Source organism: Oncorhynchus kisutch, linkage group LG23 (genome assembly GCF_002021735.2).
Source record: "Oncorhynchus kisutch isolate 150728-3 linkage group LG23, Okis_V2, whole genome shotgun sequence".
Lineage (NCBI taxonomy): Eukaryota > Metazoa > Chordata > Actinopteri > Salmoniformes > Salmonidae > Oncorhynchus > Oncorhynchus kisutch.
In genome coordinates, this window is record NC_034196.2 from 35,063,942 (window position 1) to 35,091,356 (window position 27,415).

At 41.7% G+C, this 27,415-nt stretch overlaps 3 protein-coding genes across 8 annotated transcripts; 2 read left to right on the forward strand and 1 right to left on the reverse strand.

Annotated features, from left to right (window-relative positions):
* The first annotated feature begins 3,534 nt into the window (after positions 1–3,534).
* Positions 3,535–5,753, forward strand: LOC116356550 (trichohyalin-like). The gene has a single exon (XM_031802334.1). It carries the CDS (start codon positions 4,081–4,083, stop codon positions 5,719–5,721), a length of 1,641 nt encoding a protein of 546 aa, XP_031658194.1. The 5' UTR covers positions 3,535–4,080; the 3' UTR covers positions 5,722–5,753.
* A 410-nt stretch (positions 5,754–6,163) lies between these two features.
* LOC116356549 (trichohyalin-like) lies at positions 6,164–18,349 on the forward strand. 3 transcript variants are annotated; one of them, XR_004204948.1, is made up of 8 exons: positions 6,164–6,433; positions 13,351–13,411; positions 13,577–13,684; positions 13,910–14,140; positions 15,133–17,140; positions 17,678–17,791; positions 17,954–18,046; positions 18,191–18,349. XR_004204948.1 is itself a non-coding variant. In XM_031802333.1 (5 exons), exons 1-5 carry the CDS (start codon positions 6,429–6,431, stop codon positions 17,086–17,088), a joined length of 2,361 nt encoding a protein of 786 aa, XP_031658193.1. In that variant the 5' UTR covers positions 6,164–6,428; the 3' UTR covers positions 17,089–17,842. The 3 variants fall into 3 exon arrangements, 1 of the variants encoding a protein (XP_031658193.1); XR_004204947.1 differs by having other exon boundaries at positions 15,133–17,791; XM_031802333.1 differs by lacking the exons at positions 17,954–18,046; positions 18,191–18,349 and having other exon boundaries at positions 15,133–17,842.
* A 2,686-nt stretch (positions 18,350–21,035) lies between these two features.
* On the reverse strand, positions 21,036–27,288 carry LOC116356552 (high choriolytic enzyme 1-like). Of its 4 annotated transcripts, none has more exons than XM_031802337.1 (11): positions 27,154–27,288; positions 26,945–27,010; positions 26,745–26,798; positions 26,530–26,598; positions 26,346–26,395; positions 23,464–23,545; positions 23,244–23,331; positions 22,893–23,065; positions 21,841–21,922; positions 21,428–21,549; positions 21,036–21,320 (listed from the first exon to the last, which is right to left on the reverse strand). In XM_031802337.1, exons 1-11 carry the CDS (start codon positions 27,188–27,190, stop codon positions 21,316–21,318), a joined length of 828 nt encoding a protein of 275 aa, XP_031658197.1. In that variant the 5' UTR covers positions 27,191–27,288; the 3' UTR covers positions 21,036–21,315. The 4 variants fall into 4 exon arrangements, with proteins under 4 accessions (XP_031658197.1, XP_031658195.1, XP_031658196.1 ...); XM_031802335.1 differs by having other exon boundaries at positions 23,244–23,358; XM_031802336.1 differs by having other exon boundaries at positions 23,244–23,334; positions 27,154–27,287.
* Positions 27,289–27,415: the final 127 nt, after the last annotated feature.

The window sequence follows — 27,415 nt, forward strand, 5'->3', positions numbered from 1 at the left end:
TTTTGAGGAAGTGTTTCTGGCTATATTGTTCCTACAGTGGCTCAAAATAGACAAACAGTAATATTGGCTCTTTCTTCTAGTTATTCAAGCGAAGGTCTTTAGGGAGTGTGAGCACAGAAGTTTGCATCGCCTAGCCCAGTTCTGCTTGGAGCAAACTGAACCTATATATGGGGACGTCTTACGTCTTACTCCTGAAAAGTTATTGTAAATTTCATCAGGCTATTTGAAAATAGTCAAAATTAGAGCCATCTTATGGGCAAAAGTGACATATTTTATGACCTATTGTTAACTTATTTTGAGGTGCTTATCAATGCACAAGCCCCTTTTTCCCCCACTCCTATCGATCTGATTTCATTGGTCCTTAACTCGCAAATCAGACAATTCATTCAGGATATATGAGAAAGCTCAGAGTTAGCCTACCCCAGAGAAGGTTAGTTTTAGAGGATTTGTTGCCTTGGAAATGTACACTGAACAAAAATATACACACAACATGTAAAGTGTTGGTCCCATGTTTCATGAGATGAAATAAAAATATTTTAAATATTTTTCAACCATTAGGTGCCTCGAACATCCTTTTAGAGAATTTGTAGCCATGCTGGGAAGGAGGCTGACAAGTATTTGCATATAATTATGCCTTTTTGTGGGGACAAACTCATTCTGATTGGCTGGGCCTGGCTGCAAGTGGGTGAGCCCTCCAAGGAACACCCAATGGATGCACCCCTGTACAGTCTTGTGAAATCCATAGATTAGGGACTAATTAATTAATTTCAATTGGCCTATATATGGACGTAACTCAGTAAATTCTTTGAAGATGCGTTGATATTGGCCTTCCGAGTGGTGCAGCGGTCTGAAGCACTGCATCTCAGTGCAAGAGGCGTCACTACAGTCCCTGGTTTGAATCCAGGCTGTGTCACATTCGGCCGTGATTGGGAGTCCCATAGGAAGACACACAATCGTAAAAATGATGTAATGTTGCAATTATACATTCATGCAGGAGGAAATACAATGATTGCACTAGTGCATATGTGTGACAGTGGTCTGCACACAGCATATTATCCCCGGAGATGCCAAACTCAGGGACAATGTCCACCATATGATGTCACAGTGATGTCATAATGAGTGGGAGAAAAAAAACACCTGCATCAGAGACAGTGCAAAGTTTTCATACTCTGCCACATCCTGAAGAGTTACAATGTCTACCATTTGAAACTGGAATCTACATTGAATTTACAACACATACAGTCTTTCTTATGAATACATGTCTTTCTTGTTGTCCCTTAATTTCCCCTCAGTAAAAATCAGTTAATGTCAAAGCAAAATTGAATATGAGGATGAACAAAGGTACTTTTTACATAGTCCTATGTGCATCCCAAATCAACCCTATAAAGTACATTATCAGCCCTGGTCAAAAGTTGTACACTATGTAGGGAATAGGGTCCCATCAGAGGACAGCCACTCATGATGCATCATGAACAGTAGCTGTGAAGTGATAAACATAGTAAAAACCCCACTGTAGCAATGTGTATGAGCTTACTAGTACTAAATATACTGTATTTCAAACATAGAAGTGGATTAATTGGTTAATAGGCCTATGTGGCTCTGGTGATTTGTTGTCTGTCATGGTGGGTGTGGCTTCCCATGGCACCACATTACATCACAATTGTGATGTCATAAATGATTGTATTCTGGTTTGATGACAGCCTAAAAGGTTTGCCATAGCATTACTGTCATATTACAGCAACACTTACAAGTTCAATTCAGGGTCAAAATCATTGCTATATTTTAGATGGTTATTTTGGTGGTAAGTAGTTGTGACCACTTGTGATTTAGTGTGAAAAGGCCTACTTTGTGGCACAATTTAATTTAGATGATTTGAATAATATAATCATATTTTTAAGCCATATTGTATCTTTTTCAGGATTACTGTAATTGAAGGAACTATGGGAAAGTTCTCCTTTCCAAGGCTCATCATAAGAATGGTTAGAATCTATTTTCTCTCACCACCCCCATAGTCAAAACTCCAGTGATTTAAAATCATCACTTTGACATATAGGCCTATGAGCTTTTCTAAGATTGAAAATAACAAGCTTGTATCATGATAACCTCATTTCTGACTGCATGTTTGTCATCATTTTCATTTCTAGCCATGGGCAAAACGGACTGCACAGGATGATTTCTGTACAGGAACTACTGAACTCCACAGGCCCAGAACACACCAGCCTCACAACTCCTCACAACTCCCCAGCCTTAATGTAAGTCCCATCTGCAGGCTAAATCTACGACCCACTAAAGTGGTCCAGACTAATCATGTATGGCCAATCAGTGTAAACTTTGTACAAACTACGGCTTGATCTAGTGTCAACATTATACCTTATTGATATTCTATAATAATGAAATACAATGGAAGGCACATAATAATCCAATGAGTAAAATAAAATATACCATGTTCTATTCTCAATATCCCTACTGCCCCAAAGGTGTGTAGGCAGGACAAGGAGAACACTGATTCAATCCAGAAGAAGAGGAAAAAGAAGAGGCTAAATGAGAAGGGAACCCAGGTTGAACTAGGCATGCGGGAGGATATCCATGACCTTGACCTCGCCCATTGGAGATTGGCTAGAGAGACATGGAGAACTGAGCGAGGAAACATGAGGGAGATTAAGGCGCTGTATGGAGAAATATTTAGGCTGCACCAACTCTTGGCGGAGGTAACAAGAGCAGTTTTCTTTAATCAGTCTTTCATATCAGTAGATATACTGCAGTTGCTTTAGATGGTCCCAATCCTGATATACAGAAATTAGATCTAAATAGATAGAATAGTGAAATAAGAAGGCAAGAAAAATAACTGCACACTGGAAGTATTCTCAGGAAGGTCTGAATTCTGCACTGGTAGTATTATTAAGAAGGTCTGCATTCTGCACTGGTAGTATTATTAAGAAGGTCTGCATTCTGCACTGGTAGTATTATTAAGACGGTCTGAATTCTGCACTGGTAGTATTATTAAGAAGGTCTGCATTCTGCACTGGTAGTATTATTAAGAAGGTCTGCATTCTGCACTGGTAGTATTATTAAGAAGGTCTGCATTCTGCACTGGTAGTATTCTCAGGAAGGTCTGAATTCTGCACTGGTAGTATTATTAAGAAGGTCTGCATTCTGCATAGGTAGTATTCTCAGGAAGGTCAGAATTCTGCACTGGTAGTATTATTAAGAAGGTCTGCATTCTGCACTGGTAGTATTATTAAGAAGGTCTGCATTCTGCACTGGTAGTATTATTAAGAAGGTCTGCATTCTGCACTGGTAGTATTATTAAGAAGGTCTGCATTCTGCAATGGTAGTATTATTAAGGTCTGCATTCTGCACTGGTAGTATTATTAAGAAGTTCTGCATTCTGCACTGGTAGTATTCTCAGGAAGGTCTGAATTCTGCACTGGTAGTATTTTTAAGAAGGTCTGCATTCTGCAATGGTAGTATTCTGAGGAAGGCCTGTGTTCTGCACTGGTAGTATTATTAGGAAGGTCTGCATTCTGAAATGGTAGTATTCTTAGGAAGGTCTGCATTCTTAGAATAAAGTTGTAAAGGAATGGAAGAATTTCTGAATTGGAATGATTCCAAAAGTGTGGACCTTCCCATTTTCCTAATAGGCTAATATACAGTAATAAAACGTGTTTTCTCTATGATATTTATTACCCATACACATGTAATTGTTTTAAGATAACAATAACCATCAAGCTATTAAGTAATAAAAGTGTGTCTGTCATCATACAGATTGGGGTGGATAAAGGGGTGATCAAGCAGCGCTCCACCTCCTCCATTATTTGTCCCGTCTCCCCGACACTGCCAGCTTTCCCCTGGTACAACCACCACAGGTACCTCGCCAACAGCCAATCGGAGCCTGACCAGCATGCTGCCGGCACCCAGAAGGACCCACCTAAGAAACACTCAATCTTTCCCCCTCTGGACACACAGAACTGCAACTCCCCTGATAAATGGCCTCATTCTCCGTCCAAGACGTCACACCCACACGCTTCACACCGATTTGCTGTCCCATCCCACCTCCTGGCTTCCGGCCCTCCTGCCCGGATGAGACAGACCCATCCGCAGGTCCACCCCAGGTCCCCATTGACTGGCCAGGCAAAGGTCAAGGATGAGGTTAAGAGGCCAGAGACTGCATCGTCTGAGGAATTGTCTGAGGAAGTTCAACGGAGAGGAGCAGAAATTGCAAGCATGTATAAAGCACAGCTGAAAGAGAGGATGGCCCAAAAGAGAAAGGAAGAGATTCTGAAGAAAATGGCAAACGGCGATGACAAGAACGATGACACTGAGGCCTCCTGCTCCTCTGCAGTAAAACAATCTAATACCCCTGCCACAGCCCCCGAGCGCCCGGCCAGCCCAGAGGCCACACCAGTGGCCGCCCGAGAGGACACTCAGGGGGACACCCAGCAGGACCTGGCAGAGGTTGTGAATGTTCTCAAGAGGCAATCATCTGATCTATACCTGCCTGACGACGTTTGTGAGGAGTCACTCACATGGAAATCCATTTACGAAGAGCTGTGCCCGCTCACTCACAGAGTGAACACAGAAGCTGACTACATCAAGGCGCTCCGCGTCATCACTGAGAATGCTGTGACTCCCTCGTGCTCGTCTGAGGATGATGTGTCTCAGAGTGTGAGTGAGGACACAAGTCAGGAGGGGAGTAGTGAAAGTGAGGAGAGCATGAGTGGACAACAGCAGAGATGTCTACACAGGGATCCTTATGGTAAGAGGGACAGGAAGGAGATTGATAGTGGTAAAATGGAAGGGAGATTTGCAACCGCCAATGCAATGTCTATGATGGCGAGCCGAGGGATAGAAGAACTTAATGCCATGAGCTACGCAGACAGGATCAAATATTTCAAGTATGAGGCTAAGAGAAATGAAGAGATGATGAAGATTGAAAGGAGGAAGGAAAAAGCCAGGGACGAAGAGCTCAAAAAGTGGGAAAAGAGGCAGAAGAAATTGAATGAGGAGGAAAGGAAAAGGACAGAAAATATGGAAAAAAACAAGTTAGAGGAGCAGAGGAAAAGGGAGAAGGCAGAGATTAAACTAAAGATCGAACATGAGAAAAAGAGACAAGAGCAAGAGAAAAAGCGAGAGAAAAAAGAAAGAAAGCAGCAGGAGATGCAACAGAAGGCCCGTGCAAAAGAAGAGAACAGGAGGGCAGAGGAAGAGAAAAAGATGGAGAAACAGAGGATGGAGGAGGAGAGGAACAGGGAAAAGGAGAGAATGAAGGTGTTGGAGATGCAGCAAAAGGCACGAGAGAAAGAAGAGAAGAGGAGGAAAGAGGAACAGAAAAGGAGATTGAAGATACAGCAGGAACAAGAGAAGGAGGAACAGAAAAGGCAGACAAGGATACGGGACGAGGATAAGAAGAGAGCAGAGCTTCAAAGAATAAAAGATCACGAGGCCAGGTTCAAGATGGAGATGGAGAAACTGTATGAGAGAGAAGAGAGGAATGCACAGATTGAAAGAGAAAAGAGGCGTGCGCTGTGTCAGAAAAAAGGACAGACACAGAGAGCAAAACAGGTGGTGGCATACGAGGTCACAACGTCTACATCTGACGCCTCTGTGCGGAGGGAAGAGAGGGAGCAGCGTCCAGAGACCGCTCACGCACAGTCTGCAAAGAGGAGAACAAGGAAGAAGCAGAAGAAAGCGGCGGACGAGGCATCGACAACTTTTCAGTAGATGACAAAAGAAAGGGAGCAGACAAAAGAAATGTACAAGTCAATGCTCCTAGGTATGTTGATAGATGTAAATAAACAACAAATTCGTTTTTTTTAAAGAGTAAAAACAATCAAAAAAATGAGAAAATAAGCAAAAGGAGGAACAAATTATAAGGAAGCCAGGCATGAGGGTGAAGAGGAGGAAACATGAGAGAGGAGGAAGAGAGACCAGAGTGGTTTATCAGGAGGGAAGTAGGAGATATAGAATTCAAGTTCTGATGGACAGAATCAGGAAGGACCATGGGATAAAAGGTCAAGTTAAAGTTGCTTTGGCTTCCTTTTGTCCTCTTTCTAAGCCTGTTCAAGTCTGAGATAGATGAAAAGAGTAGCCAAAGAAACAGATCTGTTGAAGCAGCAATTGGAAAGGATGGGAGGGTTGGAGGAGGAGCACAGCTGGATGACTACATTAGGTAAGTGTTTACTATCAAAGCCTGTTCTCTGTAGACAACTGTATTAGTGTTGATAGAAGTGCATTTATGCAACGTCTTTCAACTACACTTCAACACTACAATTCCTGATCTCATGTGATTATTCACCTCAAGTGAGTGGGCTTTCAGATGTGTTTTTCCTGAAACAGATTGTGGCATATGAGGTCTCTTTATCTGTTGAAGCATCAATAGGAAAGGATGAAAGGGAGCGAGGCAGGAAGAGGAAAACACAGAAGAGCAGATGAGGTAAGTGATTGGGCTTGTGATGAGAGGATAGGGGCTCCAGAACTGGGGTTCATGATTGAACATTTTCAGACAAATGTATTACTGTGAATCCCATTCGTTCAATGACTGTTCTACTAATTCCTGACGGGATAATTGTTATACAGGAGCACTCTATGTTCTGCTTCCATGTGGATTGACAGCATTGCTTTCATGTGCTGCTGGAGGACACCATGGAGGAAGAGGGAGAGGGTCTATGATAGGCAGTTTGCCATGGCCCTAAATGGGCCTTTGGATGTTAATTCTTCCTGCTTCATATCATACAACTTTACAATAAAAATGAATTGTAAGCATCAGCCTCTTCTGTTTGAGTGTGATCAGTGCAGTAGTAGTAAGATTGGTGTAAACCCAAGGAATATTCTGGCAGTAGTGTTCAGTTGGTATAAAATAGTGTGATAAGAAATTATCAACATCTTATGAAAACAATATAGAGATAGAAATATCAAAAGAAGTGTTCCATTTACTTAATAGCAATTTTTCCCCTCATAGAGAACGATGTCCTTGTTGTGCGCACACACACCGACACCCACAGAGAGTTAGTCATGATTTCCCTGAGTCATCAGACTCTGGTGAAGGTTTCTTTGCATCTTGAGCAGTCTGTGTTGTATCCTTGCCGGACTCATCTATAACAATCTCGAAGGCCGCCTCTTCTTCTACCCTCTTCACTTTCTCCCCTTTCGCTGCAAGGATTTCCTCAATGTTCCTGTAGGAAAAATAACCAACATGAATAATAAAAAAGAATGATTCAGGAATAATACTCATCTTAAGGAGGCTACACACTTCATGCAAACAGAGCAAAGGAGCATCGTATATAGTTTGGTCCAAATCTCAAGTACCTAGAACTGTGTGAGAAAATGATGCTGCATTTGTGTGAAGTGTGTAGGGCCCTTTAGTCCACACAAACGTTACAACCTATTAAAACGGGATTCACTTCTGATTCACTATGACTGCAGTTCCATTTCTCTTCTGTGCATATCACTATCAATAGGGATGATACATATCCTTGTAACACAGTCGTTGCCAAAGGTTTTGAGAATGACACAAATATTAATTTCCACAAAGTTTGCTGCTTCAGTGTCTTTAGATATTTTTGTCAGATGTTAGCACATTTCGATGGCAGTTACTAATGTTAAGTCTCTCTCTCTCAGTAGACGCCGGCGTGTATCCTCCTTTGCAATTCCCAGCACTATTTTGTCACGAATCAATTCATCTTTCAATCCCCCGTATTCACAATTGGCCGATTTCTCTCTCAAACGGGTTACAAAGTTGTGTACTGACTCACCCTCTTCCGGTTCGAAAACGAACCGCTCGTAAATTACGTTTCTGGCGGGTTTGAAATAATTCTCCAATGCATCCAATATAGCCTTTGCATCACACTGTTGTCGTGCTGTGAGGGTGAGATTGTGCCGGTAGATATGCCTGCATACGCTGCCCATTAAACTCCTCAGAGTTGCAGCTTGTACCTCGTTGGGTTTCTCATGTAGACCGGTCGCCAGCGCATAGTCCTCGAATTCATCCCTGAAGTTGTCCCAATTAGTATTCCAGTCCCCTGTGAGAACCATGGGATTTGGTGGCGGAATGTTCGCTGCCATAGCAATGGAATATGAGATTTCTTTGCCTTCAGTCATCGAAGTAGGTAGTGATGCTAGCTAGCCAGCTAACAACGAGTTGATCCGTGTTGTGAGTAGGAAACGGCGTGTGTTCGCATATGGAACGTAACTGCGCCTATACTGTATTTAGCTACAAAAATAACAAACGTGTGTTTTCCGAGCCACTTCTGATACCATGTTTCTGTATGATATGTTGGATAAAGGAATAAAGACAGACACCAATGTCAGGTTCAATAGCCTTGTCCGGGGAACAGTCCGGCTAGTCGTTTACAAATTTTAAAAAATTGTGGTTTTTTGTTTGTCCACCTGCCTCTTGAGGATTGACCACAAGTTCTAAATGGGATTAAAGTCTGGGGAGTTTCCTGGCCATGGACCCAAAATATCGATGTTTTGTTCCCCGAGCCACTTAGTTATCACTTTTGCCTTATGGCAAGGTGCTCCATTATGCTGGAAAAGGCATTGGTCGTCAGCAAACTGTTCCTAGATGGTTGGGAGAAGTTGCTCTCGGAGGATGTGTTGGTACCATTCTTTATTCATGTCTGTGCTCTTAGGCAAAATTGTGAGTGATCCCACTCCCTTGGCTGAGAAGCAATCCCACACATGCATGGCCTCAGGATGCTTTAGTGTTGGCATGACACAGGACTGATGGTAGCGCTCACCTTGTCTTCTCCGGACAAGCTTTTTTCCGTATTCCCCAAACAATCGGAAAGGGGATTGATCAGAGAAAATGACTTTACCCCAGTTCTCAGCAGTCCACTTCCTGTACCTTTTGAAGAATATTAGTCTGTCCCTGATGTTTTTCCTGGAGAGAAGTGGCTTCTTTGCTGCCCTCCTTGACACCAGGCCATCCTCCAAAAGTCTTTGCTTCACTGTGCGTGCAGATGCACGCACACCTGCCTGCTGCCATTCCTGAGCAAGCTCTGTACTGGTGGTGCCCCGATCCCACAGCTGAATCAACTTTAGGAGACGGTCCAGGGGCTTGCTGGACTTTCTCTGGGGGCCCTGAAGCCTTCTTCACAACAATTGAACTGCTCTCCTTGAAGTTCTTGATGATCCGATAAATGGTTGATCTTACTGGCAGCAATATCCTTGCCTGTAAAGCCCTTTTTGTGCAAAGCAATGATGACAGCACGTGTTTCCTTGCAGGTAACCATGGTCAACAAAGGAAGAACAATGATTCCAAGCACCACCCTCCTTTTGAAGCTTCCAGTCTGTTATTCGAACTCAATCAGCACGACAGAGTGATCGCCAGCCTTGTCCTCATCAACACTCCCACCCGTGTTAACGAGAGAATCACTGACATGTCAACTGGTCCTTTTGTGGCAGGGCTGAAAAGCAGTGGAAATGTTTTTTGGGGATTCAGTTCATTTGCATGGCAAAGAGGGACTTTGCAATTAATTGCAATTCATCTGATCACTCTCCATAACATTCTGGAGTATATGCAAATTGCCTTCATACAAACGGAGGCAGCAGACTTTGTGAAAAATAATGTGTCATTCTCAAAACCTTTGGCCACAACTGTAGAATGCATGCATGTCAAATGTTCAGACCTATAATAACTTGGTTACCAACCTCTTTCCCTTCAGATCAGAGAACCAACCCAAGTTGTCAGCAATAATGTGGTGTTTTTCACATCCTGGGCAGGTCACTAGGACAACACCTTTATGATAGGCTACCTTGGATATCATCTTCGTTGACCTGGTTGAGCATACAGATCATTTACAGTCAAATAATGATACAGTTCATTAGAAGAGTCTGGGTGAATCTGAACTTTATAAAACTATCCATATAATCGTATTCATTATTATCTAAAAGGCAAAACTGATCTTTTCAGTTTGCTGCAGCAAGAGACAGAAACAAGCTGCAAATAAACACTCAACCTGGACAGTTTGATCTCAAACTCTTCATTCAAAGACTCAATCATCATCTTACTGACAGTTGTGGCTGCTTTGCGTGATGTATTGTTATTGCAATGTGTGTTTTGTCCTATATTTATATATATTGTAATGACACAGGCAGGATGCAGGTCTCGAACAATTTACCTTCTAACCCGAAGTCCAGCACCTCACCAACCAAATCTTTATTGCCAAATCATGCTACGACTGTCACTGTAGAAACATGATGTAAATAAACACTCAACCTGGACAGTTTGATCTCAATCTCTTCATTCAAAGACTCAATCATGGACACTCTTACTGACAGTTGTGGCTGCTTTGCGTGATGTATTGTTATTGCGATGTGTGTTTTGTCCTATATATATATATATATATATATATTGTAATGAAACAGGCAGGGAGCAGGTCTCGAACAATTGACCTTCTAACCCGAAGTCCAGCACGCTATCGTCCAGCACGCTCGTGCGGCAGAGTCGATTTCCGCGCTTAAAAACCCAGGGTCGTTACAATATATATAAACACATAAATAAATATAGGACAAAACACACATCACAACGACAATACATGTACATTTTCATATATATATTATATATATATTTTTATCCCAGCAGAAGGTATTTTGCCTTTTGGTAGGCTGTCATTGTAAATAAGAATGTGTTCTTAACTGACTTGCCTAGTTAAATAAAAATAAATACAAAATAAAAATTCATCACACTCCTACTCTGAGATGTTTTGTGGATACGGGCCCTGAGTACCAGTGTTTTGATCACCTCACCAACCAAATCTTTATTGCCAAATCATGCTACGACTGTCACTGTAGAAACATGATGTAAAAAAATAACTTATCTTCCATTTAAAATCTCATCCATTACCTTGCATGTGTAAACCAAGTGGTAATGCGTTGAATGAATCTTCCCAATAGAATCGCTGCAGACGTGTGTTGTGGTAGAGAATTGGTTATGTAGAGGTACGTCTCTTCGATACTGCCTGAAAGCAACTGGCAAAATCGGACCACTGCTGTGTCTTGACTGTGAAGAGGACCATTGACTGGTCCCTGATGCAAGCGGTTGTACGTGCAGTAGTCTTGTCCTTGATAACTGAGTCCATGATCTCAACAAAGTATAACTTTGCCAAAATATACGATTCGTAACCCGGATTGTATTCTGTTGAAACATTGAGGAAAATTGCTACGAAAATATTTTACATTCGGTACCGTCAAGCGTGTTGTCCTCAACGTGATTGAGTCGCAATCTAATGACGTGTAAGAAAATGGTTGATTGGTTTCGAATAGAAGCCAATCGTTTGTTTCCATTTTAGTGACGGAACTCGTGTTACACCAATTTCTTTTGTTGAGGCAAGTGGAAGTTTAGTAGTCAAAGTCTACACCCCTTCATCAGTGATTGGTTTACAGTAGGGGTGGGAACTATGGACGGGATTCTTCAATGAAGTGTTTGCTATCATCCACTTGAGAATTACTGCACTAAACTGATGTGTAATTGTGCAACTAAGACCTCCTCTGCAAAACGTAAAGAATTCTATATAGATTTCTTGATGTATCTATTTTGAGGAAGTGTTTCTGGCTATATTGTTACTACAGTGGCTCAAAATAGACAAACAGTAATATTGGCTCTTTCTTCTAGTTTTTCAAGCGAAGGTCTTTAGGGAGTGTGAGCACAGAAGTTTGCATTGCCTAGCCCAGTTCTGCTTGGAGCAAACTGAACCTATATATGGGGACGTCTTTACTCTAGAAAAGTTATTGTAAATTTCTTCAGGCTATTTGAAAATAGTCAAAATTAGAGCCATCTTATGGGCAAAAGTGACATATTTTATGACCTATTGTTAACTTATTTTGAGGTGCTTATCAATGCACAAGCCCCTTTTTCCCCCACTCCTATCGATCTGATTTCATTGGTCCTTAACTCGCAAATCAGACAATTCATTCAGGATATATGAGAAAGCTCAGCGTTAGCCTACCCCAGAGAAGGTTAGTTTTAGAGGATTTGTTGCCTTGGAAATGTACACGGAACAAAAATATACACACAACATGTGTTGGTCCCATGTTTTCAACCATTAGGTGCCTCGAACATCCTTTTAGAGAATTTGTAGCCATGCTGGGAAGGAGGCTGACAAGTATTTGCATATAATTATGCCTTTTTGTGGGGACAAACTCATTCTGATTGGCTGGACCTGGCTGCAAGTGAGTGAGCCCTCCAAGGCACACCCAATGGATGCACCCCTGTACAGTCTTGTGAAATCCATAGATTAGGGCTAATTAATTAATTTCAATTGGCCTATATATGGACTGTAACTCAGTAAATTCTTTGAAGATGCATTTATATTGGCCTTCCGAGTGGTGCAGTCCCTGGTTTGAATCCAGGCTGTGTCACATTCGGCCGTGATTGGGAGTCCCATAGGAAGACACACAATTGTAAAAATGATGTAATGTTGCAATTATACATTCATGCAGGAGGAAATACAATGATTGCACTAGTGCATATGTGTGACAGTGGTCTGCACACAGCATATTATCCCCAGAGATGCCAAACTCAGGGACAATGTCCACCATATGATGTCACAGTGATGTCATAAGTGGGAGAAAAAAAACACCTGCATCAGAGACAGTGAAAAGGTTTTCATACTCTGCCACATCCTGAAGAGTTACAATGTCTACCATTTGAAACTGGAATCTACATTGAATTTACAACACGTACAGTTTTTCTTATGAATACATGCCTTTCTTGTTGTCCCAACATTTTCACTTAGTAAAAATCAGTTCATGTCAAAGCAAAATTGAATATGAGGACGAACAAAGGTACTTTTTACATAGTCCTATGTGCATCCCAAATCAACCCTATAAAGTACATTATCAGCCCTGGTCAAAGGTTGTACACTATGTAGGGAATAGGGTCCCATCAGAGGACAGCCACTCATGATGCATCATGAACAGTAGCTGTGAAGTGATACACATTGCTACAGTGGGGTTTTTACTATGTTTATGAACTTACTAGTACTAAATATACTGTATTTCAAACATAGAAGTGGATTAATTGGTTAATAGGCCTATGTGGCTCTGGTGATTTGTTGTCTGTCAGGGTGGGTGTGGCTTCCCATGGCACCACATTACATCACAATTGTGATGTCATAAATGATTGTATTCTGGTATGATGACAGCCTAAAAGGTTTGCCATAGCATTACTGTCATATTACAGCAACACTTACAAGTTCAATTCAGGGTCAAAATCATTGCTATATTTTGGTGGTAAGTAGTTGTGACCACTTGTGATTTAGTGTGAAAAGGCCTACTTTGTGACACAATTTAATTTAGATGATTTGAATAATATAATCATATTTTTAAGCCATATTGTATCTTTTTCAGGATTACTGTAATTGAAGGAACTATGGGAAAGTTCTCCTTTCCAAGGCTCATCATAAGAATGGTTAGAATATCTTTTCTCTCACCACTCCCATAAGTCAAAACTCCAGTGATTTCAAATCAGCACTTTGACATATAGGCCTATGAGCTTTCTAAGATTGAAAATAACAAGCTTGTATCATGATAACCTCATTTCTGACTGCATGTTTTTCATCATTTTCATTTCTAGCCATGGGCAAATCGAACTGCACAGGATGATTTCTGCACAGGAACTACTGAACTCCACAGGCCCAGAACACACCAGCCTCACAACTCCTCACAACTCCCCAGCCTTAATGTAAGTCCCATCTGCAGGCTAAATCTACGACCCACTAAAGTGGTCTGGACTAATCATGTATGGCCAATCAGTGTAAACTTTGTACTAACTACGGCTTGATCTAGTGTCAACATTATACCTTATTGATATTCTATATCAATGAAATACAATGGAAGGCACATAATAATCCAATGAGTAAAATAAAATATACCATGTTCTATTCTCAATATCCCTACTGCCCCAAAGGTGTGTAGGCAGGACAAGGAGAACACCGATTCATTCCAGAAGAAGAGGAAAAAGAAGAGGCTAAATGAGAAGGGAACCCAGGTTGAACTAGGCATGCGGGAGGATATCCATGACCTTGACCTCGCCCATTGGAGATTGGCTAGAGAGACATGGAGAACTGAGCGAGGAAACATGAGGGAGATTAAGGCGCTGTACGGAGAAATATTTAGGCTGCACCAACTCTTGGAGGAGGTAACAAGAGCCGTTTTCTTTAATCAGACTTTCATATAAGTAGATATACTGTAGTTGCTTTAGATGTTCCCAATCCTGATACACAGAAAAGAGATCTAAATAGATAGAATAGTGAAATAAGAAGGCAAGAAAAAGAACTGCACACTGGAAGTATTCTCAGGAAGGTCTGAATTCTGCACTGGTAGTATTATTAAGAAGGTCTGCATTCTGCACTGGTAGTATTATTAAGAAGGTCTGCATTCTGCACTGGTAGTATTATTAAGACGGTCTGAATTCTGCACTGGTAGTATTATTAAGAAGGTCTGCATTCTGCACTGGTAGTATTATTAAGACGGTCTGAATTCTGCACTGGTAGTATTATTAAGAAGGTCTGCATTCTGCACTGGTAGTATTATTAAGAAGGTCTGCATTCTGCACTGGTAGTATTATTAAGAAGGTCTGCATTCTGCACTGGTAGTATTATTAAGAAGGTCTGCATTCTGCACTGGTAGTATTATTAAGAAGGTCTGCATTCTGCATAGGTAGTATTCTCAGGAAGGTCAGAATTCTGCACTGGTAGTATTATTAAGAAGGTCTGCATTCTGCACTTGTAGTATTATTAAGGTGGTCTGCATTCTGCACTGGTAGTATTCTCAGGAAGGTCTGAATTCTGCACTGGTAGTATTTTTAAGAAGGTCTGCATTCTGCAATGGTAGTATTCTGAGGAAGGCCTGTGTTCTGCACTGGTAGTATTATTAGGAAGGTCTGCATTCTGCAATGGTAGTATTCTTAGGAAGGTCTGCATTCTTAGAATAAAGTTGTAAAGGAATGGAAGAATTTCTGAATTGGAATGATTCCAAAAGTGTGGACCTTCCCATTTTCCTAATAGGCTAATATACAGTAATAAAACGTGTTTTCTCTATGATATTTATTACCCATACACATGTAATTGTTTTAAGATAACAATAACCATCAAGCTATTAAGTAATAAAAGTGTGTCTGTCATCATACAGATTGGGGTGGATAAAGGGGTGATCAAGCAGCGCTCCACCTCCTCCATTATTTGTCCCGTCTCCCCGACACTGCCAGCTTTCCCCTGGTACAACCACCACAGGTACCTCGCCAACAGCCAATCGGAGCCTGACCAGCATGCTGCCGGCACCCAGAAGGACCCACCTAAGAAACACTCAATCTTTCCCCCTCTGGACACACAGAACTGCAACTCCCCTGATAAATGGCCTCATTCTCCGTCCAAGACGTCACACCCACACGCTTCACACCGATTTGCTGTCCCATCCCACCTCCTGGCTTCCGGGCCTCCTGCCCGGATGAGACAGACCCATCCGCAGGTCCACCCCAGGTCCCCATTGACTGGCCAGGCAAAGGTCAAGGATGAGGTTAAGAGGCCAGAGACTGCATCGTCTGAGGAATTGTCTGAGGAAGTTCAACGGAGAGGAGCAGAAATTGCAAGCATGTATAAAGCACAGCTGAAAGAGAGGATGGCCCAAAAGAGAAAGGAAGAGATTCTGAAGAAAATGGCAAACGGCGATGACAAGAACGATGACACTGAGGCCTTCTGCTCCTCTGCAGTAAAACAATCTAATACCCCTGCCACAGCCCCCGAGCGCCCGGCCAGCCCAGAGGCCACACCAGTGGCCGCCCGAGAGGACACTCAGGGGGACACCCAGCAGGACTTGGCAGAGGTTGTGAATGTTCTCAAGAGGCAATCATCTGATCTATACCTGCCTGACGACGTTTGTGAGGAGTCACTCACATGGAAATCCATTTACGAAGAGCTGTGCCCGCTCACTCACAGAGTGAACACAGAAGCTGACTACATCAAGGCGCTCCGCGTCATCACTGAGAATGCTGTGACTCCCTCGTGCTCGTCTGAGGATGATGTGTCTCAGAGTGTGAGTGAGGACACAAGTCAGGAGGGGAGTAGTGAAAGTGAGGAGAGCATGAGTGGACAACAGCAGAGATGTCTACACAGGGATCCTTATGGTAAGAGGGACAGGAAGGAGATTGATAGTGGTAAAATGGAAGGGAGATTTGCAACCGCCAATGCAATGTCTATGATGGCGAGCCGAGGGATAGAAGAACTTAATGCCATGAGCTACGCAGACAGGATCAAATATTTCAAGTATGAGGCTAAGAGAAATGAAGAGATGATGAAGATTGAAAGGAGGAAGGAAAAAGCCAGGGACGAAGAGCTCAAAAAGTGGGAAAAGAGGCAGAAGAAATTGAATGAGGAGGAAAGGAAAAGGACAGAAAATATAGAAAAAAACAAGTTAGAGGAGCAGAGGAAAAGGGAGAAGGCAGAGATGAAACTAAAGATCGAACATGAGAAAAAGAGACAAGAGCAAGAGAAAAAGCGAGAGAAAAAAGAAAGAAAGCAGCAGGAGATGCAACAGAAGGCCCGTGCAAAAGAAGAGAAAAAGAGGGCAGAGGAAGAGAAAAAGATGGAGAAACAGAGGATGGAGGAGGAGAGGAACAGGGAAAAGGAGAGAATGAAGGTGTTGGAGATGCAGCAAAAGGCACGAGAGAAAGAAGAGAAGAGGAGGAAAGAGGAACAGAAAAGGAGATTGAAGATACAGCAGGAACAAGAGAAGGAGGAACAGAAAAGGCAGACAAGGATACGGGACGAGGATAAGAAGAGAGCAGAGCTTCAAAGAATAAAAGATCACGAGGCCAGGTTCAAGATGGAGATGGAGAAACTGTATGAGAGAGAAGAGAGGAATGCACAGATTGAAAGAGAAAAGAGACGTGCGCTGTGTCAGAAAAAAGGACAGACACAGAGAGCAAAACAGGTGGTGGCATACGAGGTCACAACGTCTACATCTGACGCCTCTGTGCGGAGGGAAGAGAGGGAGCAGCGTCCAGAGACCGCTCACGCACAGTCTGCAAAGAGGAGAACAAGGAAGAAGCAGAAGAAAGCGGCGGACGAGGCATCGACAACTTTTCAGTAGATGACAAAAGAAAGGGAGCAGACAAAAGAAATGTACAAGTCAATGCTCCTAGGTATGTTGATAGATGTAAATAAACAACAAATTCGTTTTTTTTAAAGAGTAAAAACAATCAAAAAAATGAGAAAATTAGCAAAAGGAGGAACAAATTATAAGGAAGCCAGGCATGAGGGTGAAGAGGAGGAAACATGAGAGAGGAGGAAGAGAGACCAGAGTGGTTTATCAGGAGGGAAGTAGGAGATATAGAATTCAAGTTCTGATGGACAGAATCAGGAAGGACCATGAGATTAGCAGTAAAGAAGAGCTGAGTGGATCAAAAGAAAGTTATGGAAAACACAAGGGGGGAGGCAAGATAAACAGAGACCCAGAGAAAATAGGTGAAAACACTTTAGAAGAGTAATAGAGAGGAGATTGAACTAGATTTCTGATGGACATATGGCCAAAATAACTATTTAAATAACTAAGGATTAGCAGAAAAGGAGAAGACCAAGAGCACAGGAAAAATAACCAACAGACGTCAAAAAGAAAGGAAGTCTGCCTCTTCTACTTCTCTTTTAAAGTTGCTTTGGTTTCCTTTTGTCCTCTTTCTAAGCCTGTTCAAGTCTGAGATAGATGAAAAGAGCAGCCAAAGAAACAGATCTGTTGAAGCATCAATTGGAAAGGATGGGAGGGTTGGAGGAGGAGCACAGCTGGATGACTACATTAGGTAAGTGTTTACTATCAAAGCCTGTTCTCTGTAGACAACTGTATTCGTGTTGATAGAAGTATGTTTAGGTAATGTTGTTCAACTCAAACACTACAATTCCTGATCTCATGTGATTATTCACCTCAAGTGAGTGGGCTTTCGGATGTTTTTTTCCTGAAACAGATTGTGGCATATGAGGTCTGTTGAAGCATCAATAGGAAAGGATGAAAGGGAGGGAGGCAGGCAGGAAGAGGAAAACACAGAAGAGCAGATGAGGTAAGTGCTTGGGCTTGTGATGAGAGGATAGGGGCTCCACAACTGGGGCTCATGTTTGACATTTCTCAGACAAATTGTATTACTGTGAATCCCATTCGTTCAATGACTGTTTGATTAATTCCTGACGGAATAATTGTTTTACAGGAGCACTCTATGTTCTGCTTTCATGAGCTGCTGGAGGACATCATGGAGGAAGAGGGAGAGGGTCTATGATAGGCAGTTTGCCATGGCCCTAAATGGGCCTTTGAATGTTAATTCTTCCTGCTTCATATCATACAACTTTACAATAAAAATGAATTGCAAGCATCAGCCTTTTCTGTTTGAGTGTGATCAGTGCAGTAGTAGTAAGATTGGTGTAAACCCAAGGAATATTCTGACCTTCTAGGCAGAGTTCCTCTGTCCAGTGTCTGTGTTCTTTTGCCAAGTGTCTGTGTTCTTTTGCCCATCTTAATCTTTTTATTGGCCAGTCAGATATTGCTTTTTCTTTGCAACTCTGCCCTAGAATGCCGGCATCCCGGAATCGCCTCTTCACTGTTGACATTGAGACTGTTTTTTTCCAGGTACTATTTAATGAAGCTGCCAGTTGAGGCATCTATTTCTCAAACTAGACACTCTAATGTATTCTTGCTCAGTTGTGCACCAGGGCCACCCCCTCTTTCTATTCTGGTTATTGCCAGTTTGCACTGTTCTGTGGAGTAGTACACAGCGTTGTACGAGATCTTCAGTTTCTTGGCAATTTCTCGCATGGAATAGCCTTAATTTCTCAGAACTAAAATAGGCTGACGAGGTTCAGAAAAAAAGTTATTTGTTTCTGGCCATTTTGAGCCTGTAATCGAACCCACAAATGCTGATGCTCCAGATACCCAACTAGTCTAAAGGCCAGTTTTATTGCTTCTTTAATCAGAACAGTTTTCAGCTGTGCTAACGTAATTGCAAAAGGGTTTTCTAATGATCAATTAGCCTTTTAAAATGATACATTTGGATTAGCTAACAACGTGCCATTGGAACACAGGAGTTATGGTTGCTGATAATGGGCCTCTGTACAACTATGTACAGTTGAAGTCGGAAGTTTATATACACTTAGGTTGGCGTCAATTAAACTCGTTTTTCAACCACTCCACAAATTTCTTGTTAACAAACGATAGTTTTGGCAAGTCGGTTAGGACATCTACTGTGTGCATGACAAGTAATTTTTCCAGCAAATGTTTCTAACAGATTATTTCACTTATAATTCACTGTATCACAATTGCAGTGGATCAGAAGTTTACTTACACTAAGGTGACTGTGCCTTTAAACATTTTGAAAAATTCCAGAAAATGATGTCATGGCTTTAGAAGCTTCCGACTAAAATGTCAATTGGAGATGAGGATGTATTTCAAGGCCTACCTTCAAACTCAATGCCTCTTTGCTTGACGTCATGGGAAAATCAGAAGAAATCAGCCAAGACCTCATCATACGACTCAGGAAGGAGACACGTTCTGTCTCCAAGAGACGAGCGTACTTTGGTGCGAAAAGTGCAAATCAATCCCAGAATAGCAGCAAAGAACCTTGTGAAGATGCTAGAGGAAACATGTATAAAGTATCTATATCCACAGTAAAATGAGTCCTATATCAACATAACCCGAAAGGCCGCTCTACAAGGAAGAAGCCACTGCTCCAAAACCTCCATAAAAAAGCCAGACTACAGTTTGCAACTGCACATGGGGACAAAGAAAGTACTTTTTGGAGAAATGTCCTCAGCTATTTTGAAATAAAAATACAACTATTTGGCCATAATGAGCATTATGTTTGGAGGAGAAAGGGAGAGGCTTGAAAGCCAAAGTACACCATCCCAACCGTGAGGAACAGGGGTTGTAGCATGTTGTGGGGGTACTTCGCTGCAGGACGGACTGGTGAACTTCACGAAATAGATAGCATCATGAGTGAGGGTAAAATGTGGATATATTGAAGCAACATCAAGACATGTCAGGAAGTTAAAGCTTGGTCGCAACTTCCAACTGGACAATGATCCCAAGCATATACGTCCAAAGTTGTGGAACAATGGCTTAAGGACAACAAAGTCAAGTTATTGGACTGGCCATCACAAGGCCCTGACTTCAAACCTACAGAACATTTGTGGGCAGAACTGAAAAAGTGTGTGCGAGCAAGTAAGCCTACAAACCGGACTCCGTTACAACAGTTCTGTCAGGAGGAATGGGCCAAAATTCACCCAACTTATTGTGGGAAGCTTGTGGAAGGCTACCCAAAATGTTTGACCCAACTTTAAAAATGTAAAGGCAATGCTACCAAACACTAATCGATTGTATGTAAACTTCTGACCCACTGGGAATGTGATGAAAGGAATAAATGCTGAAATCTTGATTATGCTGACATTTCACATTCTTAAAATATAGTGGGGATCCTAAATGACCAAAGACAGGGAATTTTTACTAGGATTAAGTAGTCAGGAATTTTTGAAAACCTTGTTGAAATGTATTGGGCTAAGGCGTATGTGAACTGACTTCAACTGTAGATATTCCACACAACATTGTCTACACTATTTCTGATCACGTTGATATTTTAATGAACAAAAGGCTTTCAAAAACAAGGACATTTCAAGTGACCCAAAACTTCTGAACAGTAGTGCATCTAGACATCTTTATGTATATTTGTTTAGTATTCCTTGCTAAATGGGGAGCCACATACATGGTTGAGCTCAAGAGTTCGCCAAAGTTCTCGTCAACTCACAGGTTTCGTAGCACACCCTTCCAGAGGGTGACATTCTAATTTTGGTGACTATGATCCCTGCTGTCTAAGTCCTGTTACAGCATCAATTTTAAATAATTTGTTGCCTAGCTAGTCAGCCAAGTTTTATACCTTAATCACCATTAAATTAAGTCATCTCTCCTGCAATGCTAGATCTACTTCATCTCTGATCCCATCTTGGGATGCATGATGAGCATAGCTTAGAAGGTCCATTATAGAATGAAATAGAACACTGCAAGAAACATCCCACTGACTGGATTATTTTCAGTCTAGATCATTTTATTTATTTCCAAGACAAGTGTAGTGGAATAGGCCTAATTCAAGGCAGCAAGAGCACACAGGACAAATTAAACTACCTGCTGCTGAACACACGTACAATACATCAGAAAGCTTTAAGGGACTTGTTCAACTTATTCATTGTTGAGAAGTTAAAATGTCAGTGCCATTTGTGTTGGAATCTTCAGTCGACAGCAGCGGTGTTGAAATCTTCTTCGATGGTGTAATAAGTCATAAATTGTGCATTGTTATTCTGTAACAGGACATGAACATGGTTAGAATACAGTGCGATAATGACTGCATTTACAAAGGCATCCCAATTCTGATATTTTTCCTGTCTGTCTGTGTGCATGCCTTTACCACATTGATAGAGTTTGTTAAGGCGTGTTATGTCCAGGGGGCTCAGGTGATTTCTTTGTCCAATCTGGACTCCCCTCTGCTTGGCGTCAATAGTGGGGTTCCGGTTTGATGAGAAGTAGTTTCTGCCAGGAGAAATCCAACAATGGGGGATTAGAGGACTTGCTACTTTAACACAAGGACTGCGCCACAATGCCACCCTATTCCCAATATAGTGCACATAGTTTGACCAGAGCCCAGGTTAAAATAGTGACCTAAAGAGGGAACCATTTTGTACGCACAGGGAAATGTTACTGGAGCTGGATACCGTACACAGTCACAGTAAAACTAATATTTACTTATTGCTAGCAGTTTAAAAACAAGGTGAGTGAAATTAGGACTTTAGTGGGAATAAGGAGCAGAGCAGTGTGACTGACGTTCCGTAGTGCATTATGGAGTCGTAGTCATAGGGCAGGTCCTGAGTGTCTCCTTTCTTCACCTTAAAGTTCTCTTGTTTTCCTGGAAGTTAAAAGAGTTACAAGAGGCAGATGTGACTGGTGGACACTGCTGGGTGTGAATGTGATATAGGGGAATGAAAATGGAATTGTATACAAGTTGAGATGGAAACCATTAAGTTGAACCTCTAGCAGGAGGAAACTCTACATGATTCAAGGCATGAATATTTCATCTTACCTAATGAAACCCATTGCGGGTGGTAATGTAACAAAACTGCCCTCAAAACGAGCTTACATGTTATCCCAGGATACCCATTACGGGTGGCAACTGTAGATGACAATGTCGTTATTCGCGTCAGGCAAATTTAGCGAACAAGGTTGCTGCAATCATGCCAGGGGAAATTCGCAGGAGTTAATGAATTCAGTTATATTCTACATAATTGGAAGTTAGTCAGTGAAATAAATAGTATTGGTCTCAAACTGTAGAACACTGATGGTTACTGGTGTAAGATTCTCTCTGGTGTTGACAGAACTGGTACTGTGAGATTAGGAGATCAGGATTCAAGGTTGCTATGGTTAAGCTATCAGGACCTGCTTAGACAAAGCAATTTCAACAGTAGAGAAAAGGGTTGCAATGTATGGGGAAATGACTAGCTGCAGTATTTCCGTTATAATAAGTACATGATAAATGGAACGTTAAGGCATAAATGTATGAAAGACTATTCTTATTTTAAACTCATGTTGTTCTGTCCTTGTGGTGCACTGTCTATTAAATGTTATGTAGTGTTTCATGTGTGGAGCCCAGGAAGAGTAGCTGCTGCTTAGGCAGTACCTAATAAAATACTAAATGTCAATAGTTAGTTCTGTACAGTCTTCACTCCAGACCACAAAAAGCTGAATCAGGTATGTTAGTGTTGGGCTAGTACTAAATCCTACACACTGCAGCTCTTCAGGGGACAAATTGACCAGCCCTGCCCCTGATCCACATGTAATGCCCGTGAGGTGGTTTAGTATGTTGTGTTGGTGTGAGTAACCTGGGACCACGTTGTCCCACTGTATGGTGACGTATTGGTCACGGTCTGGCCGTGTGTGCTCGTGGTGCAGGCCCAGGGCATGCATCAGCTCATGGCACAGGTTCCCCACGTTACAGGCTCTACCGAAGTACAGCGACTGGGCCCCGCCCTGAAAACCTACATACGACGCACAGCTAGAGTTGAGTGAAGAAAGAGAAAGGTGAGAGAAGGAGAGAAATGGAGGAGAAAGAGGGGATATGACAGGAAGATAAAAATAAAAGGATTGAACACAGGAAAAAGGAAGGAGAGGTTGGTAGTTAGCTAAACTGCTGGGAAGGAGAGAATGTGTTAATGTGTCCACTTTGGACTCACCCTGTCCCAGAGATGATGTCTATGTAGTTAATCTCATTGGTGTATTCATGGAAGAGGATACACGTCTGGTCTGAAATCATCTTGAACGCTGCTAGTATAGTTACCTTTCTGTCCAGTGTGGATCAGAGACAATCTACCATTAGACGGTGCATATCATTCTCACTGTATTAGAAAACATCTAGTGTTAGTGTTCATCTCTCCTACTGTAGTCGACACTCACCCAGATAATCGTTGATCTTGTAGGGGATAGAAGCGACGCCATCTTTCTCAGGCCAAAGTAACTTCACAGCTAATCGGTCTTCCTGTAGGACAAAACACCTAGTCTTAAATCCAGCTGTCGCGAGACAGCATAGGCCTCCGATTAATTAAATTGTTATTTCTGCATTTCCCCTATGAATGTTTTTAAATTCTAAAAATGGTAAAACCATTTCAGTACTACCTTAAATGACTAAAACCAGACTAAGTATGTAGAAGAAAAAAAAACTATGGAGCAATATACAGCTTACTTTCCATGACAGACTGACCAGGTAAATGCTATGATCCTTATTGAGGTCACCTGTTCAGTGTATATGAAGAGACCGGTTAAAGGAGGATTGTTAAGCCTTGTGACATGGATCATGTATATATGCCATTCAGAGGGTGAAAAGGCAGGACAAAATATTGAAGTACCTTTGATCAGGGTATGGTAGGTACCAGGCTCACCAGTTTGAGTGTGTCAAGAACTGCAACGTTGCTGGGTATTTCACACTCAGTTTCCAGTGTGTGTGAAGAATGGTCCACCACCCAAAGGACATCCAGCCAATGGCAGTCCAGTGGTCGAAAATGGGTGACACGAATTGTGCAGAGCAACAGACGGGCTACAGTTATATTCAATTGACCGTCCAGTAAAACATTTGTGCCCAAAGAATGCTCAACTCGTAGAATCTTGACACAAATGGGGTATGGCAGCCGACAACCTTACAGAGTACCACTTCTTTCAGCAAAAAAACATGTTGCAGTGGACTAAGGAAACACTGCACACAGGAGATTTGGAAAAACGTCTGGTCTGATGAATCCCGTTTTTTTTGTTGCAATTTCACGCTGATGGGAGGACTAGGGTATGAAGAAAACCACATGCAGCCATCATGATGGTTGTCAACATTGCAGGCTGGTGGGTGGCAGTGGTGGTGTGATGCTGTGGGGTGCCTTTTCATGGCACACGTTGGATAAAAGTTGAGCAACGTTTGAATGTCTGAACATAATTGAAAATCAGCATTCCAGCATTCCTGTGGAATGGGTGACACCTTGTAGAGTCCATGCCCTGACGAATTGAGGCTTTTGAGGGCAAAGGGGTGTGCAACTCAATATTAGGTGTTCCTCATGTTTTGTAAACTAATATATATATTTTAAGATCTTTTAGAAGAAAATTAAAATCAACTAAAATCATGCCACTACGATTTAAATTGATTGTCGTCACACAAATCTATTATTTGCATGATTCACTGTGCAATAGTATTTAACGTGAATTTCGAATGACTACCTCATCTCTGTAACCCACACATACAGATAATTGTAAGGTCTCAAACAAGCAGTGCATTTCAAACAGATTTACCTACAATGTCCTGTTGGTTTCAGAAACTTGCATAAGGCACCTATTGGTAGATGGGTTAAAAAAGAAAGCAGACATTGAAGATCCCTTTGAGCGTGGTGAAGTTAATAATTACACTTTGGATGGTGTTTCAATACACCCAGTCCATACAAAGAACACAGGTGTCTTTCCTAAGTCAGTTGCCAGAGAAGGAGCAAACCGCTCAGGGATTTCACCATGAGCCCAATAGGGACTATAAAACAGTTAGACTTTAATGGCTCTACAACACTAACCTGATTGACAGTAAAAAGGAAGCCTGTACAGAATAAAATTATTCCAAAACATGCATCCTGTTTGCATCAAGACACTAAAGTAATACTGCAGATAATATGGAAAAGCAATTATCTTTGTCCTGAATACAAAGTGTAATGACAGGCAAATCCAACAGATTACTGAGTACCACTTCATATTTTCAAGCATTGTGATGGATGCATCATGTTATGGGTATGCTTGTAATCGTTGCGGACTGGGGAGTTATCAGCTAAGCACAAGCAAGATCCTAGAGGAAATCCTGGTTTAGTCTGCTTTCTACCAGACACTGGGAGCACAATTCACCTTTCTGCAGGACAATAACCTAAAACACATGTGCAAATCTGCACTGGAGTTTCTTACCAAGACAGAATGTTCCCGAGTGGCCAAGTTACAGTTTTGACAAATCTACTGCAGGACCTGAACATGGTTGTTTAGTAGTGATCAACAACCAATTTGACAGCTTGAATAATTTTGATTAGATTGAGAAGTTACACAATCCAGATGTGGAAAGATCTTAGACTTACCCAGAGAGACTCACAGGTGTAATCGCTGCCAAAAGGTGCTTCTACAAAGTATTGACTCTGGGATGCGACTAGTTGAGATATTCCTGCATTTCATTTTCAATAAACTAGCAAACATTTTCATTATGGGCTATTTTGTGTAGATGGGTTAGAATTTGTATTCAATCCATTTTGAATTCAAGCTGTAACAACAAAATGTAAAATAAGTCAAGGGGTATGATGCTTTCAGAAGGCGCTGTACCAGCTTCTGGTATACACAGACTGAAATTAATGACTGCAAAATCACTAAAGGTTTCTTTACAAGACAGAATGTTAAATAAAATGACATTGAAACTTACTCTACTGGTGGTCCGTGGTGTTGATCCTTCGGATGGTTAAAAGTAATCCACAGGAAAGTACTGTTAACACAACTTTTTAGAGTGGCGGTACTGAAGTTGGAATTTCTATCACCTGGCACTTCAGTTATTATGCATGCATTGTATATTTTCCTGTGGATATATTGGCTCAAATTGCAACCATCTGAAGGACCAACACCATGGACAACCGGTAGAGCACGTTCAAATGTAATTCTGTTCAACAATCTGGCTTGAATGATTTTGGAGTCATTAGCTTCAGGCTGTGTATATCAGAAGGTGGTATCAATTAGATTCATCAGTCTAAAAGATGCAGTAACAGAACAGAAAGCAGGGATAACAGACTCACCGACACCAGAATGTCTCCCTCCATGATAGCAAGGTCGAACTGTAAGTCCTCTGTAACAGAGAGAGATGGTCTGAAACACTGACATGACATGCACTAGTTACAAGTCACTACCTCCAGTGCCATTAAAGTCCAGACCTCATGGTAGAGGTCCAGGATTGTGCGCTTCATCTAATGAATGCGTTACCTTCTCTGGTTTCAGGCGTTTTAAGCCAATCATTTTGTCTTTGGCGTGTCCCCATTGAGGCAGTGGAACCTAAAAGAAATTGTGAACAAACTTATTTTGTAATATCATTATGTTTATTGATAGACAAGCCATAAACTTGAAGACAACAGATTGAATTGTTTCTTTAGGCCCCATCAGCCCAAGAGATTGACTTTAGAATCACAGAAGAGGCCTACCTGTGGCAGTGAAAGTCACATTTGTAGAATTGTTGGGGTTTGTAGAATTGTCCACTGAAATACAGAAAGAAAATATTATAAAAGAGGAACAGAACAGTTTTGCAGTGAGGCTGGCCTACATTAAATATACATGGAAAACAGGCCTAGCTTTCAGCCTGTCATCTAACAAAATGACTGGTCCCAAATGCAGGCCTGCCTACCTGTGGCAGGGAAAGTAGCATTTGAAGTAGTAGCATTTGTGAAATTGGTGATGGGAACACTGCCCACTGAAATACACAAGGGGAACATAATACATGTTAGATAATAACATGGTGAACCAATCGGCGTCCGCAGTGGGGCCGGCCTGGCCTACCTCAAATGGAAAACACTCAAGAGCAGGATGTCACATAACCAAAATGACTGGTCCTACCTTGGACAAACCAGATGAGAATCAGAAACCAAACCATGTTGCAACAACAATTGTCCCCCAAGATTTGGGAAAAAACAACCAAAGAAAAAGCATAAACAATCGTGTGGAAAAGCTCTCCTTCCAGTTAAATAGTGGGCAGGGCAGCAATCACAAAAGAACAGGTGCATTCTTCTTCTTCTGCTTCTGCATTATCGCCCTCTACTGAACTATTGTATGAATCCATTACCTTTGTGAAACAAAATTGGAAAGGGGAAATGTGAAG